The following is a 16,742-nucleotide window of genomic DNA, read 5'->3' as shown; positions in this document are numbered from 1 at the left end:
AGATACGCTGGAGGGGAGGGATAGGATACAGAAGGACCTAGACAAATTGGAGGATTGGGCCAAAAGAAATCTGATGAGGTTCAATAAGGATAAGTGCAGGGTCCTGCACTTAGGACGGAAGAACCCAATGCACAGCTACAGACTAGGGACCGAATGGCTAGGCAGCAGTTCTGCGGAAAAGGACCTAGGGGTGACAGTGGACGAGAAGCTGGATATGAGTCAGCAGTGTGCCCTTGTTGCCAAGAAGGCCAATGGCATTTTGGGGTGTATAAGTAGGGGCATAGTGAGCAGATCGAGGGACGTGATCGTCCCCCTCTATTCGACATTGGTGAGGCCTCATCTGGAGTACTGTGTCCAGTTTTGGGCCCCACACTACAAGAAGGATGTGGATAAATTGGAGAGAGTCCAGCGAAGGGCAACAAAAATGATTAGGGGTCTAGAACACATGACTTATGAGGAGAGGCTGAGGGAGCTGGGATTGTTTAGCCTGCAGAAGAGAAGAATGAGGGGGGATTTGATAGCTGCTTTCAACTACCTGAAAGGGGGTTCCATACGGGAAACTGAGGGGACCTTGCAAGGTTCCATACGGGAAACTCAGTCCCCGAGGCAAGGACTGAGAGTGAGCTGATCAGGGAGTGGCTAGTTATTGCCCCAGGCAGGTGAGCGAGCCCGCCAGCCCACAATCCCCCAGAGGTAACAGGGTATCATTGACTCGGAGCCTAAAGACACCGAAGGTCCCAGCCATCAACTTCAGTGGGAGCTAAGCTTCTCGGGTTGGGCCCAGATTTGGCATCAGGAAAGCGGCAAGATTCCAGTAGTGATAGGCAACCATCCAAAACGTCATGGTTCTGTTCAAGGAAGCATGCCCCCAAATTGGGATCATCGCCACCAGAGTTTGGGGAAACATGCCGCAAGCTTGAGCTGTGCCAGGCTGCAAAGGGGGGGTAGGTGGGTGATGTAAGTTTGCGAAACAGCTATCAAACATGATTGCTTTTAGATCCTACTGTGGCAGTCTGAGGGCCCACTCTTGTTAGTGAGACATTTCTGGAAATGGAGAGGCGAATAGCTGCATGGAGCGGTTGTTACTAATTACCATATATAGCATATTTGGCTGGAGAGCGCTCAAGAACAGGCCTCAGAGGGAGATGCCCAATATTCCCTGATCCTGTCTCAGCAACATTACTAGAGCCAGGGAAGCCCAGAAGTGAGAGAGAATGGCAGGGGGCGAGGAAGGAGCAAAGAGAACTCTTCCAAACCATAATGCAGAGTGCCGAGTTCGAGCTTGGGCGAAAGGTTCAAATAATTCCTTGCGTTAGGAATATAGGAACTGCCAGACTGGATCAGTCATTGGTCTGTCTAGTTCAATATCCTGTCGCCAGTAGTAGCTGGTAAGACCTGCTTCAGTGGAAGAGGCAAGAAACCCAACAATTAATGGAATAACTTGCCCACAGAAAAAGGTTTCTTCCTGACCACCCATTAATTGAGCTATGACCTGAAGCAGGAGGGTTTATATCCCTTCCAAAGCACTTGTTAATTATTTTTTTAACATCTACTATTTTACCTGGATATTTCTCTTATCCATACAAATGTCCACTCCTGCTAATCTCTTGGCTTCAGTGGTACATTGTGGCAGAGAGTTCCCCAGGCTGATTACGAGATAAAGCATTTCCTTTGATTAGTTTTTAAAGTGACTGCCTTTCATTTTCCCTGGCCATCCCCTCAGTCTGGCGTTCTGAGACTGGGCAAACAAACGCACCCGGGCGATCCAAGCCACTTCACTAATTGCCCTCTTTCTCTTGTTAATGGAAATTCCTAAACTTTATTTTGCCGGCTGTTTATTATTCCAATTGCTGCCTTTGTGTGGGAAAAAAATATTTCCTCTTATAAATGCTCTTTATTAGAGCGGCCCGCTGAGAATCTTGCGGGCACGGAGACAAGGCTGCAGCTGCGCTGGGAGTTTCTGCCCGGCACGCTAAGCGAGGCCTCTGTGCCAGTTCCTTTTGGCCCAGTTGCTCAAGTGCTCTGTTCTGCAGCCCTTCCATTGCGAGGCCCAGAGCTAGAGACTGGCTCCTTTCAGATCTAGGGCTGGATGGGTCACAGACCCTGACCTCAGGGTAGGAGTGGAAAGCATTAAGGAGTTGTGGCCCGGGTAAGTTGCTATCCTCATTGCAGCCTGGAAAATGCTCCTGTCTCTCAGGCTGGTTCTAGAGCGGCCCATGGGGGCCTTCTTCTCAGACTCGTGACTAAATGCTGCAGTTCGGCCCTTGCTGCACCAGAAGGTAGCGGCCGCAATCCCAGTGGTGGCAGGAAGCACGGCCGAGGGAGAGGAACTCTGCTCCCATTCCCCACTGATGAAGGCCTCCTACTGAGGAGGAATCTCATCTCGGTGGTAATTCTTCCTGGAGTCTTTAGTCCGGCGGGGGCTGGGCTTGCATCATGGCCACCAGTGTTAAGACCCCTGCCCGCCCCCAGGGCTCCCAGCAGCAGTTCATGAGCAAGCCTGGATAGAGGCAAGAGTATCGACACCGCCATCACGCACAGGTCACTGCCCCGATAGAACTGCCCTCAGGGCCTGGGCGTGGAATCAGTGTCGCAGTCTCTGAAACGCCCGGGTGTATCGGCCATTTTTCCCCCTTCATTTGTCTTGGGTTGGTAAGAATCTCCCCACGAGGGCAGAATGTCCCTTGAGGCATGGTGGCTGCTGTCCATAAAGCCTGATTCTCCCGTCTGTCCACAGACAACACGGTGTGCCCATGTTATTCATGTTTAAAGGAGCCCCCACCGAATTCATGGCCCCATTGTGGTAGGCGCTGCAGAGACGCACCGCGAGAGTCAGCCCCTGTGCGGAAGAGCTGACAATATCAACAGGGGAGGCAGACAAATGGGAGGAGCGAGGATTACAGTCCCTATTTTACCGATGCGGAATTGAGGCACGGAGGGATAAAGGCCCAGATCCTCAAAGATTTCAGGCATTTAACTCCTATTGAGTTCAATGGAGGAGCCTAAATATCTTTGAGGATCTGACCCTAAGTGACTTGTCCCAGGTCACACAGGGGGTCTGTGAAGAGTTGGACATTGCATCCAGATCTTGGATGAAATTGTTCCAAATTATCTTTTTTGTCTGAAAAATGGCCTTTTTTTTCCCCCCAAAAATGTCAGGAAGATTTTAATTCCTTTGTGATTTCTTGTGTTTGTTTTTTTTTATGGGAAAAACAGAAAAAAGTGTTGACTGTTAATTTCCGCCTCCCTCTCCTTTCTCACGCTGTTCCCTCTCCCTGTCCTTTTTGCTTTCTCCACTCTTTCCCCCCCCATGTTGCTACTGAAAAATGCGGGGGGAAGGAGGAAAAAAAGGGAGCAAGCTCAGAATCTTTTTGGTTTTTTTGTTTGGAAAACTGAAAAATTTCAGTGCTGGGGTTTTAATTTGCATTGAAAAATCTGAATTTTAAAAAAAAAATTGCTATTTGTTGTGTAGCTCTATATGTATGCATGCTTACATGTCTGCAGTATGCTGGAGAGAGAGAGAAACTGCAGGGATTATATAGATAGACATGCATGCATATATAAATAGACATATACCTATGAGCCCTGGTTTATTTTTAAAAGGTCACTACCAGTGTTGGGGGTGCAGTTAACTACAAACACACACAATTTAGGCACCAATCAGCTATTCAGGCTTCTAAGGGTACGTCTACACTGCAGCCACTGACTGTGTTTGCCGCTCGAGCTGACATGCCTGAGCTAGCTTGTATCTACCTAGCTTGGGTCCTGGAGTGGTGCAGCAGCAGTGTGAACTGGCGCTGCTGGTAATTACCCACGGTTCTGGACGGGCGTCTCCAACCTACGTTGCTGCAACATCGCTGCTCTGGGAACCCCGCTGGCCCAGGTATGTCTGCTTGAGCTGCATATAGACATACCCTTAAAAAACGGTCCCATTCTACTCACTGACGTCAATGGGAGTTTTGCCAGTGACTTCAGTAGCAGCAGGCTCCATACCCGAGTGCTCCCATTTACGCCTGCCATTGAGCCATAGAAGCGATAAATTGTAATAATGGCACCCTCTAAGTGGGGGTTGCGTGGGAGGCCTCTTCAGAAGCACGTTTGATTCCCCATCGCCACGGGCCTTGCACAGCCGTTTCCGCCAGTGTCAAGTGAATGGAAAATGCTGCTGACGGTGTGGTGTTAATGACAGCTGGAGGTTTGGATCAGTGCAGAATTAGGCCCTTGGCACGCACCACGACTGTGTGTGTATCGATTTAATTTGAGTCTATGCAGCCACTATCTCTGCTGATCTATCTGTCATCACTGGGCTGAGTTTATTTTTTCCAGCTGATCTCTACCAAGTCTCCAAAGCGCTAGGGCTAAAACAGCTGCTGGGAGACGGACACGCCGCATCAGACTACAGACCGTTTCTTCTTTAAGCCGACCCTGAAGCCTGCTCCTAATTAGGCTAATTTGGAGCGAGGCTGAGAGACTCCTCTATTGTGTATACTGAATGCCCTGGCATTGTGCAACTGTTTAAATGGCAAAAATTAATCCTGTTTAGATGCGGTGGATCGTCATAGGCAAATAATTATTCTGTTTGCCGCACCCTGTCACCACTGGCGCCACAAGATCCACCCCTCCTGCGCCCCCCACCCCCCAGCATGCTATTCCAGCCAGGAACGGAGAGAACAAACATTAATTTTATTTAGGGCCAGCGAGCGGCAGGGGGTTGGGGGAGAGAAAAGAGGGATCGATAGTTAACTGCTTCAAACCTCGGCATTCATCCAGCATTGCGGGGGGCTGCTACTGCATGTGCAAGCATAGCAAGGGGTCCGAACCCCAGCTCTGAACCCCTCCAACGTTGGAGGAGTTTAAGGTCCAGGTCTGAATGCAGCAGCTCACATGGGAATCCTGGATCAAAACCCGGAGAAAGTTTGCTTCTGAATCTGGCCTCTGTGCCTCTCTTTCTCCATTGGCTAAATAAGAAAAATACTTAACCACCCCTGCAGAGGCCATGAGCTCTTCAGATACAAGGGGTTAAGGTTATTACTGCACTAATCATGGGAAGGGATCTCCCCCAAAATGTAGAAGGTGTCTCCTCTGGTATCATCAAGTCCCAAAGTTTAGCTGAGATTTGCATGGTTTCTGGCTTCGTTGCAGAAGCTTCCTGCAGAGCTAAGCACTCAATCCTGCAAGCTCTGAATATGACCTTCATCTCCATTGACTTTCCATTGACTACCTGAAAGGGGGTTCCAAAGAGGATGGCTCTAGACTGTTCTCAATGGTAGCAGATGACAGAACGAGGAGTAATGGTCTCAAGCTGCAGTGGGGGAGGTTTAGATTGGATATTAGGAAAAACTTTTTCACTAAGAGGGTGGTGAAACACTGGAATGCGTTACCTAGGGAGGTGGTAGAATCTCCTTCCTTAGAGGTTTTTAAGGTCAGGCTTGACAAAGCCCTGGCTGGGATGATTTAACTGGGAATTGGTCCTGCTTCGAGCAGGGGGTTGGACTAGATGACCTTCTGGGGTCCCTTCCAACCCTTATATTCTATGATTCTATGATTCATGGGGAGTGAGGACTCCTTCCAGAACTGGGTGATTCCTTGCCTGGATTTGGCCAGGAAATGCTGAAACCGCAAAGGAAAACAGTCATTTCCATCCCAGCTGAGAGTAGGGTGTCTATTAGTAAATTTCATACAGGAACCTGATCTAGCAAGACTTCCAGAGCAGACAGGCTCTGAAATGCACCTGAACTTTGAGCTGCTGGTCCTAACCTGTTGTTGTTCACCATTGCATGTGCTAATCAGAGACAGCCTCAATCTCCCAGCCCTAAAAGCTTCCAGACTTTGGAGTGTTCCCTATCTAGTATCTATGTGTTTTAGGATATAATCCTGCCACCCATTGCCATAGTATTCAAGCTGCTTCCATGTAAAATCAATAGCAACAACCAAGTCCCCCTTCCTGGAGTCTCCAGCTCTTCTCCCTTTCGGGGGTCAGAACTCTGCTTGGCGGTAGGGATTTTTAGGGGGGGTTGGGAACGAAAGGGGGGTGTTCAGATTGTGCATGTCAATGATGGTGGAAAGGCTTTTTCAAAGATAAAGTCTTTCCAATGTTCCCTAACTATGGTCAGGCCCTGGATTCACCTGATCTCCTGTGGGCGATTGTCCTGTGGCGGGATCCCTTCAACAGGGAGTGCTTTGACCCTAGCTCTCCAGCATTCCGTTCAGGGCTTTGAGCTCTGCCCTGTCCCAGAGGAGCACAGCTGTCATGGGGTGTCATGGGTCGAAGTTCAGTCTTTGATGTGGCTGGGGCTTGATCTTTTAATTGCTTTGAAAATTAGGACCAAGGCCTTAATCCAGCATTGTAAGCTGACAGGGAGCCAGTGCAGGGTCTTGAGGGTGGGTGTGATGTGTTTACCATAGCCTGAGCCATGGAGAAAGTGGGCATTGCATTCTGTACCAGCTAGAGCCCGGGAATCATTTTCACCTGCAGCTTCAGACACAGGTAGTTACAGTAATGCAGTCTGCAGCTGATGAACGCAGGGATCACTGGGGCCTGCTCCTTGTTGAGGGGAAGGGAGGAAGTTTCCAGGTGAGCTGGAGGTGAAAGAAGGCATTTTTTGGAAACTGATGATCCTTGATCATCTGGGCTTAGCGAGGTGTCAAATAGAGCCACAAGGCTTTGCAGCCTTTTAACAAATGGGGGCTGGAAGCCTTCGATGGAAGGTGGAGACAATGTCTTCGCCAGCTCTTCAGAGCGTTTCATAGAATCATAGAATCATAGAATATAAGGGTTGGAAGGGACCCCAGAAGGTCATCTAGTCCAACCCCCTGCTCGAAGCAGGACCAATTCCCAGTTAAATCATCCCAGCCAGGGCTTTGTCAAGCCTGACCTTAAAAACCTCTAAGGAAGGAGATTCTACCACCTCCCTAGGTAACGCATTCCAGTGTTTCACCACCCTCTTAGTGAAAAAGTTTTTCCTAATATCCAATCTAAACCTCCCCCACTGCAGCTTGAGACCATTGCTCCTCGTTCTGTCATCTGATACCATTGAGAACAGTCTAGAGCCATCCTCTTTGGAACCTCCTTTCAGGTAGTTGAAAGCAGCTATCAAATCCCCCCTCATTCTTCTCTTCTGCAGGCTAAACAATCCCAGCTCCCTCAGCCTCTCCTCATAACTCATGTGTTCCAGACCCCTAATCATTTTTGTTGCCCTTCGCTGGACTCTCTCCAATTTATCCACATCCTTCTTGAAGTGTGGGGCCCAAAACTGGACACAGTACTCCAGATGAGGCCTCACCAATGTCGAATAGAGGGGAACGATCACGTCCCTCGATCTGCTCGCTATGCCCCTACTTATACATCCCAAAATGCCATTGGCCTTCTTGGCAACAAGGGCACACTGCTGACTCATATCCAGCTTCTCGTCCACTGTCACCCCTAGGTCCTTTTCCGCAGAACTGCTGCCTAGCCATTCGGTCCCTAGTCTGTAGCTGTGCATTGGGTTCTTCCGTCCTAAGTGCAGGACCCTGCACTTATCCTTATTGAACCTCATCAGATTTCTTTTGGCCCAATCCTCCAATTTGTCTAGGTCCTTCTGTATCCTATCCCTCCCCTCCAGCGTATCTACCACTCCTCCCAGTTTAGTATCATCCGCAAATTTGCTGAGAGTGCAATCCACACCATCCTCCAGATCATTTATGAAGATATTGAACAAAACCGGCCCCAGGACCGACCCTTGGGGCACTCCACTTGATACCGGCTGCCAACTAGACATGGAGCCATTGATAACTACCCGTTGAGCCTGACAATCTAGCCAGCTTTCTACCCACCTTATAGTGCATTCTTCCAGCCCATACTTCCTTAACTTGCTGACAAGAATACTGTGGGAGACCGTGTCAAAAGCTTTGCTAAAGTCAAGAAACAATACATCCACTGCTTTCCCTTCATCCACAGAACCAGTAATCTCATCATAAAAGGCATTAGATTAGTCAGGCATGACCTTCCCTTGGTGAATCCATGCTGGATTCCCATGTTTCCCCCAACCGAGCAGCATCACTTGGGTCTTGCCTGGGTTCAGCTTGAGCCAGCTGCTCTTCATCCAAGAGTTAATTTCCTATAGACAATCGGACTTGTTAGCAGTGGCAGTGAGTGAGCGTGAGATGCATAGCTGAATTTCATCAGCCGCTAAATCTGGGGGCAGGGGTCATCTCATTCCCTCTCCCAGAGGTCTCATGTAGATACTGAAGAGATGCAAGGCTAGTCTGGATCCCTATGGGGCCCAGCAGGTCCCAGGCCTTCGAAGAGGAGGAGAAGTTGCTCATCATCACTCTGAGTTCTGCTGGAGAGGGACGACTGGAGCCCCTGCAGTGCTGCGCCATCTGCTCTCGCTATATCATGTTGGGCGGGTTGGCAGTACTATCTGGTTCACTCTGTCAAAGGCTGCGGCGAGGTCCGGCAGTGCGAGCCTGGAGATCTGACCTGTGTCTGTGGCCAGGAGGTCGTCTTTTAGTGCCACTAGAGCTGCACCCTTGTCTGAACCCTGATCGCAAGACATCTGGGATGATGACTAGTGCCACGTGACATTGGAGCTGGGTAGTTACTCCTTTTTGAGTGGTTCTCCAGCCGCAATCCCGTCTTTGGGTTCCATGGGCCAGATTTTCATCGTTGGCTTCTAATTTATCACGTGCAATTGATCACATGTGCACAGCAAGAGGCTTGTCCAGCTTAGCATGTGCTTAACGTGACCAGCTTAGCAGCAGTAAAGGGAATGTGCTCTGTCAACGTTAGACTTTTAGAAGGAGTTAGTCAACATGTGTTAACCTTTAAATCCTTGTCTAGACAGCTGTGTGGCCGGGTTAATGCACCACTGAAGGCCTTGGCTACACAGGAGGTCAGACTTCATCTGATTATGGTCCTTTCTGGCCTTGAATCTATGAGAATTTGGCACAAAATGTCCAAAACATACCAATCAAAAGTTGTTTTTCTTTCATCTTTTTCTTTTAACCTGGCAACTTCCATGTCTATGAGGCTGGGGGAATGATGGACTACATAGCACATGCCCATATTTCACGAATACCGTCTGTACAGGCGTTATAGTCTGTATAGGTTGGTACATAGAGCTTTGGCCTGGCCAATGAGGGAGCTGGATTCTTGTCCTAGCTGTGCCAGTAACCAGGGCAAATCACTTCACCTCTCGATGCTATAGGTTTCTCCACTTGTAAAACAGCAATGATGATATTTACCGTCCCCTGTAAAGCATTTTGACATTCACAGAGCACAAACACTTTTGTTTTGCTTTTGCTTTGGGAGCTGTGAAAGTAAATCTTTCGTGTTTTTCTAGCACTTTCCATTCCTGTGTTTTTACCTTTCTGTTTATTGCTCCTGAATGTCTATTTTAATGAAGAGCAAAACTGGGAGGACAATTACTATTATTATTTTAGTACTGACTGTGTGCACAAGGTCCACAAATTAAGACGATTCTGGCCCCAAAGATCTATCAGTCTCTAGAAGACATATGCAGAGAATATGGGTGTGCCTCAAAGAACCCTGAGCAGGGAGTAGCTTAGAGTTTTAATTTATATATATGTAAAAAGAAATTAAACCATTTATTTATTCACTTCAATTTCATACAACCAGCAAAGGAAAAAAGTACTTGCCAGTGCTCTAGGCACGTCTTACAAGAATCAAAAACACACTCCGTTGAACTACACCTTGCAAAAGACATCAACATTCCAGCATATCAATACTGTTGAGACATTTTTCACCCCACCCCCCAAAAAAGGCAAACCTAAGCTGAAAATTGATAGCATTTGAGAAACTACTCACTACATCCATGAAACTCAAAGGCTTATCTCCACGCCTAACAAAGTAATCACTGTTACCCACAGGAAATAACTATGTTCATGAAAAGATGGAAAGTTGAGGTATGCATAGACACTGAAATTGAGGAACGGGAGAACATATGGAGCGATTCTCTGTCTATCTCAATAAACATGTCAATAAAAAGAAAATGACATTAAAATTCTTTATCAAAGGCACCCAACTCCCCTTAAAGTTAAAGAAATTTATGGAACAGGGTGGGCAAAATGCTGGAGATGATGTAGTAAAATGGGAGCATACATGGTGGGCCTGCCCCAAAATTAAGACATTTTGGAAAGCTGTTGGGGACTCCATACAGGAGATAATGGTGTCAGCTGTCAGTTAACCCCTTAGTGTTTTTGTTAAATTGTCCTAAAAACTCTGCATCTTATAAAAGCCCTAAGGAATTGATCACTCATCTCCTGGTTGCTGCTAGAATTACCATAGCAAGATGGTGGAAGAGGAGTTACTCCCCTAAATGTATTGTCTGGTATCAAAAAGTGTGGGAAATTCTGGTACTAGAAAAATTAACTCATCAAGTCAAAGTTTTACAAAGGAGAAAGAAAAAAAGCTAACTCCTGTACTGAGAAATCTGGTGGAACTTTTTGGAGTTTGCTGGAGGAATCGCTGTCAGCAAATTGGATAGTTTGAGAACTTTCTTTGAATACTATGGGAGAGAGAAATCCCTTCAACAATAATGAAACTCAAAATTAAGATAGTAAGACAAAGAAAATAGGAGGAAAAAGGAGAAAAGCTTAATATTGTGTAGAATTTTGATAGGACAACTAATGAACAGGTTATGCATATAAAGGTAAGAAAAACAGAAGTTTGGACCTGAACATGAGATAATGAAAGGTCTCATCAGTTCAGCTTTACGGACTCCCATAGGCCAATTTATAATTGTGTATTTGTGTATATACTATGTTATTTCTATTTAAGTTGTAAAACAAGTGTTATAAGATTTCTGTTTTAAAATAATGGGTCTGTTAATAAATCAAATCAAGTAAAAAAAATACGTGACTGAAATCACCCCAAATCCAGAAGCCCAGCCATACTCCCAGAAAATAATAATAAAAATCTCCCGACAGCCAACCGAGCTTTCCATTCTCACCCCAAAAAGCCCATGAAAATTGACACTGTTATGCAAAAGTCCTGTGGAATTTTATTTGTGTGAAACAAATAAAGGACTATGGAAACAATTCTAGTCCTATCAAATTTAATAGAAAATGACAGCCTTTCTGTAGTTGTGTGCAGTGCAGGTGTAGCTGTGCTGGTCCCAGGTTATTAGAGAGACGAGGTGGGTGAAGTATTATCATTTATTGGACCAACATCTGTTGGTGAGAAAGACAAGCTTTCAGACCACACAGAGCTCTTCCTCGGGTCTGGCAAAGGTCCTGAGAATGTCATAGCTAAACACAACGCTATCAGTAAATACACTCTCAGTACCTTTCCCAGACCTGAAGAAGAGCTCTGGGTGGCTCGAAAGCTTGTCTCACTAATAGAGGTTGGTCCAATACCTCACCCGCCGTCTCTCTCTAACCTTTCTGTAGGGTGTTTGACTATCCTATAGAATTCTATAGCTGGGGTATAATTTTCTGTTCTCTCAGGTGGTCCAGTAAACCGAGAGAACCATGGGACCCTTCTGTGAAGATGGGCATTGCAGCGTAACCTCTAGCTCCACAGATATGGGCAAGTTCAGAAGAAGGAGTGGGGATGAGTTCCAAAGCGGGGGGCTCCTCCTGGAGATCACCCTGCCAGCTGTCCCCTCCCATCTGAAGCATTGGGAGGAAGCATGGTGCAACAGACAGAGAGTCAGGCAAAACCTGGGTTCTGTCCCCACCTGTGACCTGGAGTGGGGCCCAGATCTTGTGGAAGGGCCTTTAGCTACTACTGCCATGTGAGTCATAATCGCCTTTAGGCCTTCAGCTCAGGCACCCCCAGTGGTTACAATGAGCAGTGTGCCATGTGTGGGAGAAGTGATCTCTCAAGCAATCAGGTCCCAAACTGCTTTGGGCATTTTTCTGTCTTGTCTTTGGCAAATGGAAACTTTACCCAGCCATGTATGGACTCCCCGTCTGCCTCATGCTTGCACACACATGTGGAGGGGAGTGGATGCCAGCATTGCTCTGTACTGATTGTCCGATTGTGTCTGAAGCAAGGGAAAAGGTTATTTTCCCCCTCGTCTTGAGAGCATTGTGTATTCCTCGGCGTGTCTCTAAGCCGTTTGCTCCACTTCTTTCCAAGTCTGGTTTTGGTTCCTAGCACATCAGATTAGTGTAATTTGGGAACAGGATCACATGGTTGTCTTTTTATTTTAAAACACGGCCTCTGATGCCACCGAGCTGAGCTGCACCCTTGTCTCTAGCAGGTGTGGGATGGTAAGTTTGTTTTAAAAAAATGTGTGCAGAATGTGCCCATTGTTACCGTGTACATAATGCAATAGAAATGTCATAGGTAATAACGTAGAGCAAGAAATGTACTGCCTGAGACCCACAAGAAGGAAACTCTACTGCACCCAGGCTCTCCAGCACCCTTTTGCAGGGTTCCTGAATGACACCTTGGTGCCCAGTTACACTAAACCCTTCTGGCAGATGCTCATGGGCCTGAACTTTGACAAGGACTCAACACCCACATTTGTCAGCCAGGTTTTCTAGAAGAGCCCAGTGTCCATTTAGGCACCTGGTAGAGCAGCCATATTTCCAGCCCCCAGCAGTCTCGTTCTCAATGGGCTCTTTTAAAAGTCACCTAAGGTCCCTCAATGGGAGCTGAAATATGCCCCCCCCCCCAGTGTGGGCACTGAGCACGTTTGGAAATCTGAGCCCCATGTTGCTTTTCAGCTGAGACGTGCTCCGACCACCAGCCCAGCCAAGTGGGAAAGAGAATCTTGGCGACCCTGGTGGAGCTGATGGGTAACAGATCACAAGGCTCCCAATCTGAGTTTTATCTGCCATAAACCTGCAGGGTGCTCGTGGGAGGTGGGCTGAAATCAAAGCCCAAATCTGAGTCCCTGCTCACAGCATTGGTGATTTTCCAGTTGAGAACCAGGGGATGGGCTCCCTCTTTGTGCCAGAGCCCTGGATCCTGAACTGCTGCAGATGCCCTGGAAACCTGGGTTTGGATCTAAATTTTGTGGCTTGAGCCCAGATAGTGGGATTCCACTTTAGAGTCTGGCTCTAGAATCAGCCTCACGCAATGTGTTGCAATTATTACAATCTTCCCCCCTTTATAGCACCCTGGATGCTTCACTCCATGGACAGTGAGGGGCCATTGGCAACAATATGTAACTGGATTGAAATATACTTTAAACCATGAGCTTGATGGGAAATTTGTCAAGTTCAGCTTGATGTTCACGTCAATACATTGTTTCTTGGTGAGCGTCTCCCATTGTTTGTCCCACCATTTCTCACCCCCAAAAGAAACGTGCAGTTCAGACATTTCCTCCTTTTGAGATGTTGGTCCAGTTTCAGCCTGCTGCATTATTTATGGTGGAGAAGAGACAATCTAAACAACCAACCGGACAGCTGTTTGTTGGCCAAGGATAAGCAGCTCCATTCAGTGCTTGTTTAGAACAGATCTGGCTCATGAGTTTCCTAATCGCCTGTGCTAAAACACCTTGGGCTTGATTTATTCCTGCTGACACCATTGGCCTCAGCAGTGAATGTAGCTCATTTCATTTCAGATTCTGTGCATACATGCTGGAAGTAGGGGTCCTGGGGGTGCTGCCGCACCCCATGACTTGAAGTGATTTCCATCATATATAGGATTTACAGTTTGGTTCAATGGCTCTCAGCACCCCCACTATAAAAATTGTTTCAGCACCCCTGGTTTTCTGTGTTGACAGGGTGAGCTGTCATCTTTTTTCATGCATGAGACAATATTTATAACAATTTCCAGCCTCGTTCATAGCTTCTACGTAGCGTAAGTCTCAGTGCAGTTTCCAGTGGACAGTCATACAAAAAGCCCACTACTACTGACCCCCAATCTTGGTAGAGAAGCCAAGGATACTGGGCCTTGGAGACCGAACGTTGTCCCTCACACTCAGGCTCATCTGTGCTAGAACTTTAGGTGTCGTGTTACCTCAAGAGGTCGTGTTAACTAACTTGATGTTAACAACAACTCAGCTCTCAGCATAGACAGGAACTGAGCCTTGTGTTAGCTGGTCAGGAGAACAGACCAGTCCTCTATCGGGGGTAGCTGTGTTAGTCTGTAGCCATAAAAACAACAAGGAGTCTGGTGGCACCTTAAAGGCTAACAGATTTATTTGGGCATAAGCTTTTGTGGGTAAAAAAACACTTCTTTGGAGGCAGTCCTCTGGAACCCTCTGGAACCCTGGTGGTGACCAGAGACCTGACCAGTCCCCATCCACACTGACAGCAAAGTTGTGCTTGACAAGTGTTCATCACGCTCCTCTGGGCCGTACTCTGATTTTCCTAGTGAAGACAAGGAAGGCACATTGGTAAGGCAACACCAGGGAAACTTGGCCTGCAATTGTCTATGCTGTCCCTGATCCATGTGCGGAAACTTCCAGTCTCCAGGACTGTTAATCTGTCTCTTTTCCCCAATACTAAATTCACTTAACACTGCCCAACCCCAACCCCCACAAACCCTTCTGTTTTCCTCAGATTTGGATTTTCCTGAACATTTTAGCTTATCCTAAAAATAGCTATGGAAATGATTACAGATCATGGCCCATATCCTCCCCTCACGCTGGCAGAGTCCAGTCTTGGGAGAATGTGGCTCTGTTATTTGGAAGGCTTTTGCATTGTTTTGATTCCTTAATTTTGTTCTAAAATTTGCTTTTGTCGTTTTGTTGAACTGTGTTTCCCTAACCCCATTGCTAACCAGTCATTTTAATTTGTAGCTTGCAGAGGGCATGACCAGCTCCGCTCTAATTAACATGCCAGCTTCTTGGGCCGATCTCCATGTATGTATTGCTTCATTTCTAACTTACTTAAGTGGGTTGCTTGGTTTTCATAAAGACTATCATTTTAAAAAAAATCTTCAAAAATTGGACCAGGGCTTTTGGTAAAAGATTCTTCTGATCTGCTAGAAAAGTGACAGTTTGTGGGCATGTTTGTCTTTGGTCAATCATTTCCCTTAAAGTCAAAGAAACCAAGGTGGGGTTGGGGAGGACAACCAGAAAGTATCCTCCCTCCTATTCCGATTGTAAGTGCCCAGCTATGCATGTTCTGGAGGGCTGGCCTTGTGAAGAAGAAGGGATATGGGTTTGAGTCCAAGATGTGGGATTAGGTGGAAATTATCCAGATCCTGCATGGCAGTTCGTGATGCTCTAGATCTTATTTACCCAGTTCATTTGTCAAAGTGGTATGTTTTCTCATCATTTGTGGGAAGAGCTAAAAAAAACGTATTCAGGGTGAAACCCATCCCTGTTCAGGGGACTAATAGGAGACCTAGGCACCATTTAAGCCCTCAGCATTGGTCTTAAGTGGGACATAAACCGTGTAGAGACAAGTGGTGCTAGTCCACTGCACTGGACAGATTTTCAGCCTAAGTGCTTTGAAGGCAGCAGCCTATAGATGGATTTTCAGGGCAATCTTGGTCCCCTGGGTCTAGAGGAGTGCTATGAAGGCTAGAGCTGTCTGGAGGGAAGGCCCACAGTTGGTGTCAAATCATTCCATCTCTTGCCCGTTTGTAACAAAGTGCAGTATCTTGTTCCCACCTTGAATTTTTTGCAAAATCAAAAGTTTGCATAGCTTTTGTTGCCAGACAGGGTGATAAAATTTTGTCCCTTGATCTGTGTCGATAGCCACAAGGTGTAGCTTTGTAGACCTGCAGTGGTTCTGTTCTATGTCAGGGAAAAATTCCACTTGCTTAGACCATGGTTGAATTTGACCCATAAACTATAGGACAATTTCTGCTTCCATTGAAGTCAACAAGAGTTTCCCATGCACCCCTGAAGTCAGAATTTAGCTGCATTGCTTTCCATTTCCCTAATTGGAATAAATCCAAGTAATTCCTCCCGACCAACACTGCCCTCACCTGATTCGATATGTGTTCATGTATACAACAAAGAAGGGCCAAACCCAATCCCAAAGCCAAAGCCTTTGAAGACATTCAGATCTGAGTCTGTATCTAAACTTTGTGCTTCTCTGGGATTAGGCACAATAAATCCCCTTGGATTTGGTAAGGCTAGGTTCAAATTCTACTGCTAAAAGAGACCGAGATGGGCTTCCGCAGGCTGTACTGAACAGGTAGTTGATGGAGTATGTTCCATTTGTTGCATTGTAGGTTCTTGCTGCTGCGGCTTTTTGCATGTAAAAAGCCCGCAGTGGCATCTACACAGATATGGTCCAATGTGTCATGTACATTGTGTTCTCATCTCCTTTAAACAGACCCATCTGTCCTGTTGAATAAACACATTTACCTTTAAAACCCAATATATTTTTTATGCCTGGAAAACGTATCTTTTCCCCAAAGTGGTTTCCTTTCTCCATGCAGAAAGAAGAATGAGTGGCTTTGCTAGGATTTAGAATATGGAAACAAAGGTCCATAAATAGTCTTTTCCCTCCCCCGTTCATCAACATCTTTAATTTAGGTGAATATGTTTTTGCTTTAGTTCAAGTAAAATTTTGAAAAGAAAAAAAAGCTGCAAGTCATTAATTTAAAATAAAAGCCACAGAATATTGGGCTGCAATAAACCAATTCCAGTGCTGTGTGCTGGAACCCTATAAGAATGTGATTAAATATAATAAACCTCACGATCTAAAGCCCTGCTGACGCCTCTCAGGGAAAACCTTGGAATCCATTCTGTTTTCAAAGCTGCACCACTCACACCCCATGTATTTGACCCTCCATGTCTCCCTGTTCTTTATTGCTAAGGATCTTTGCACAAAAAACAGGTCCTTTTGTTGCTTTGGAATTGGGCGTAGAGGTTGCA

At 46.5% G+C, this 16,742-nt stretch overlaps 1 protein-coding gene across 7 annotated transcripts in view; it reads left to right on the top strand.

Annotated features, from left to right (window-relative positions):
* DYSF (dysferlin) overlaps positions 1-16,742 on the top strand; it is a 304,292-nt gene that overhangs the window by 215,221 nt on the left and 72,329 nt on the right. For 6 of the 7 annotated variants that reach the window (XM_075128161.1, XM_075128162.1, XM_075128160.1 and 3 more), the window contains one exon: positions 14,706-14,768. The exons of the other annotated variant lie outside the window; for it this stretch is intronic. In XM_075128161.1, coding sequence (XP_074984262.1) covers positions 14,706-14,768 — 63 coding nt within the window. The remainder of the gene's footprint in view (positions 1-14,705; positions 14,769-16,742) is intronic. 7 annotated transcript variants of the gene reach the window in all.

Source organism: Caretta caretta, chromosome 4 (genome assembly GCF_965140235.1).
Source record: "Caretta caretta isolate rCarCar2 chromosome 4, rCarCar1.hap1, whole genome shotgun sequence".
NCBI classification, from domain to species: domain Eukaryota; kingdom Metazoa; phylum Chordata; order Testudines; family Cheloniidae; genus Caretta; species Caretta caretta.
Note: the sequence above shows the minus strand (reverse complement) of the source record. Positions and strands in the feature narration are given on the sequence as shown.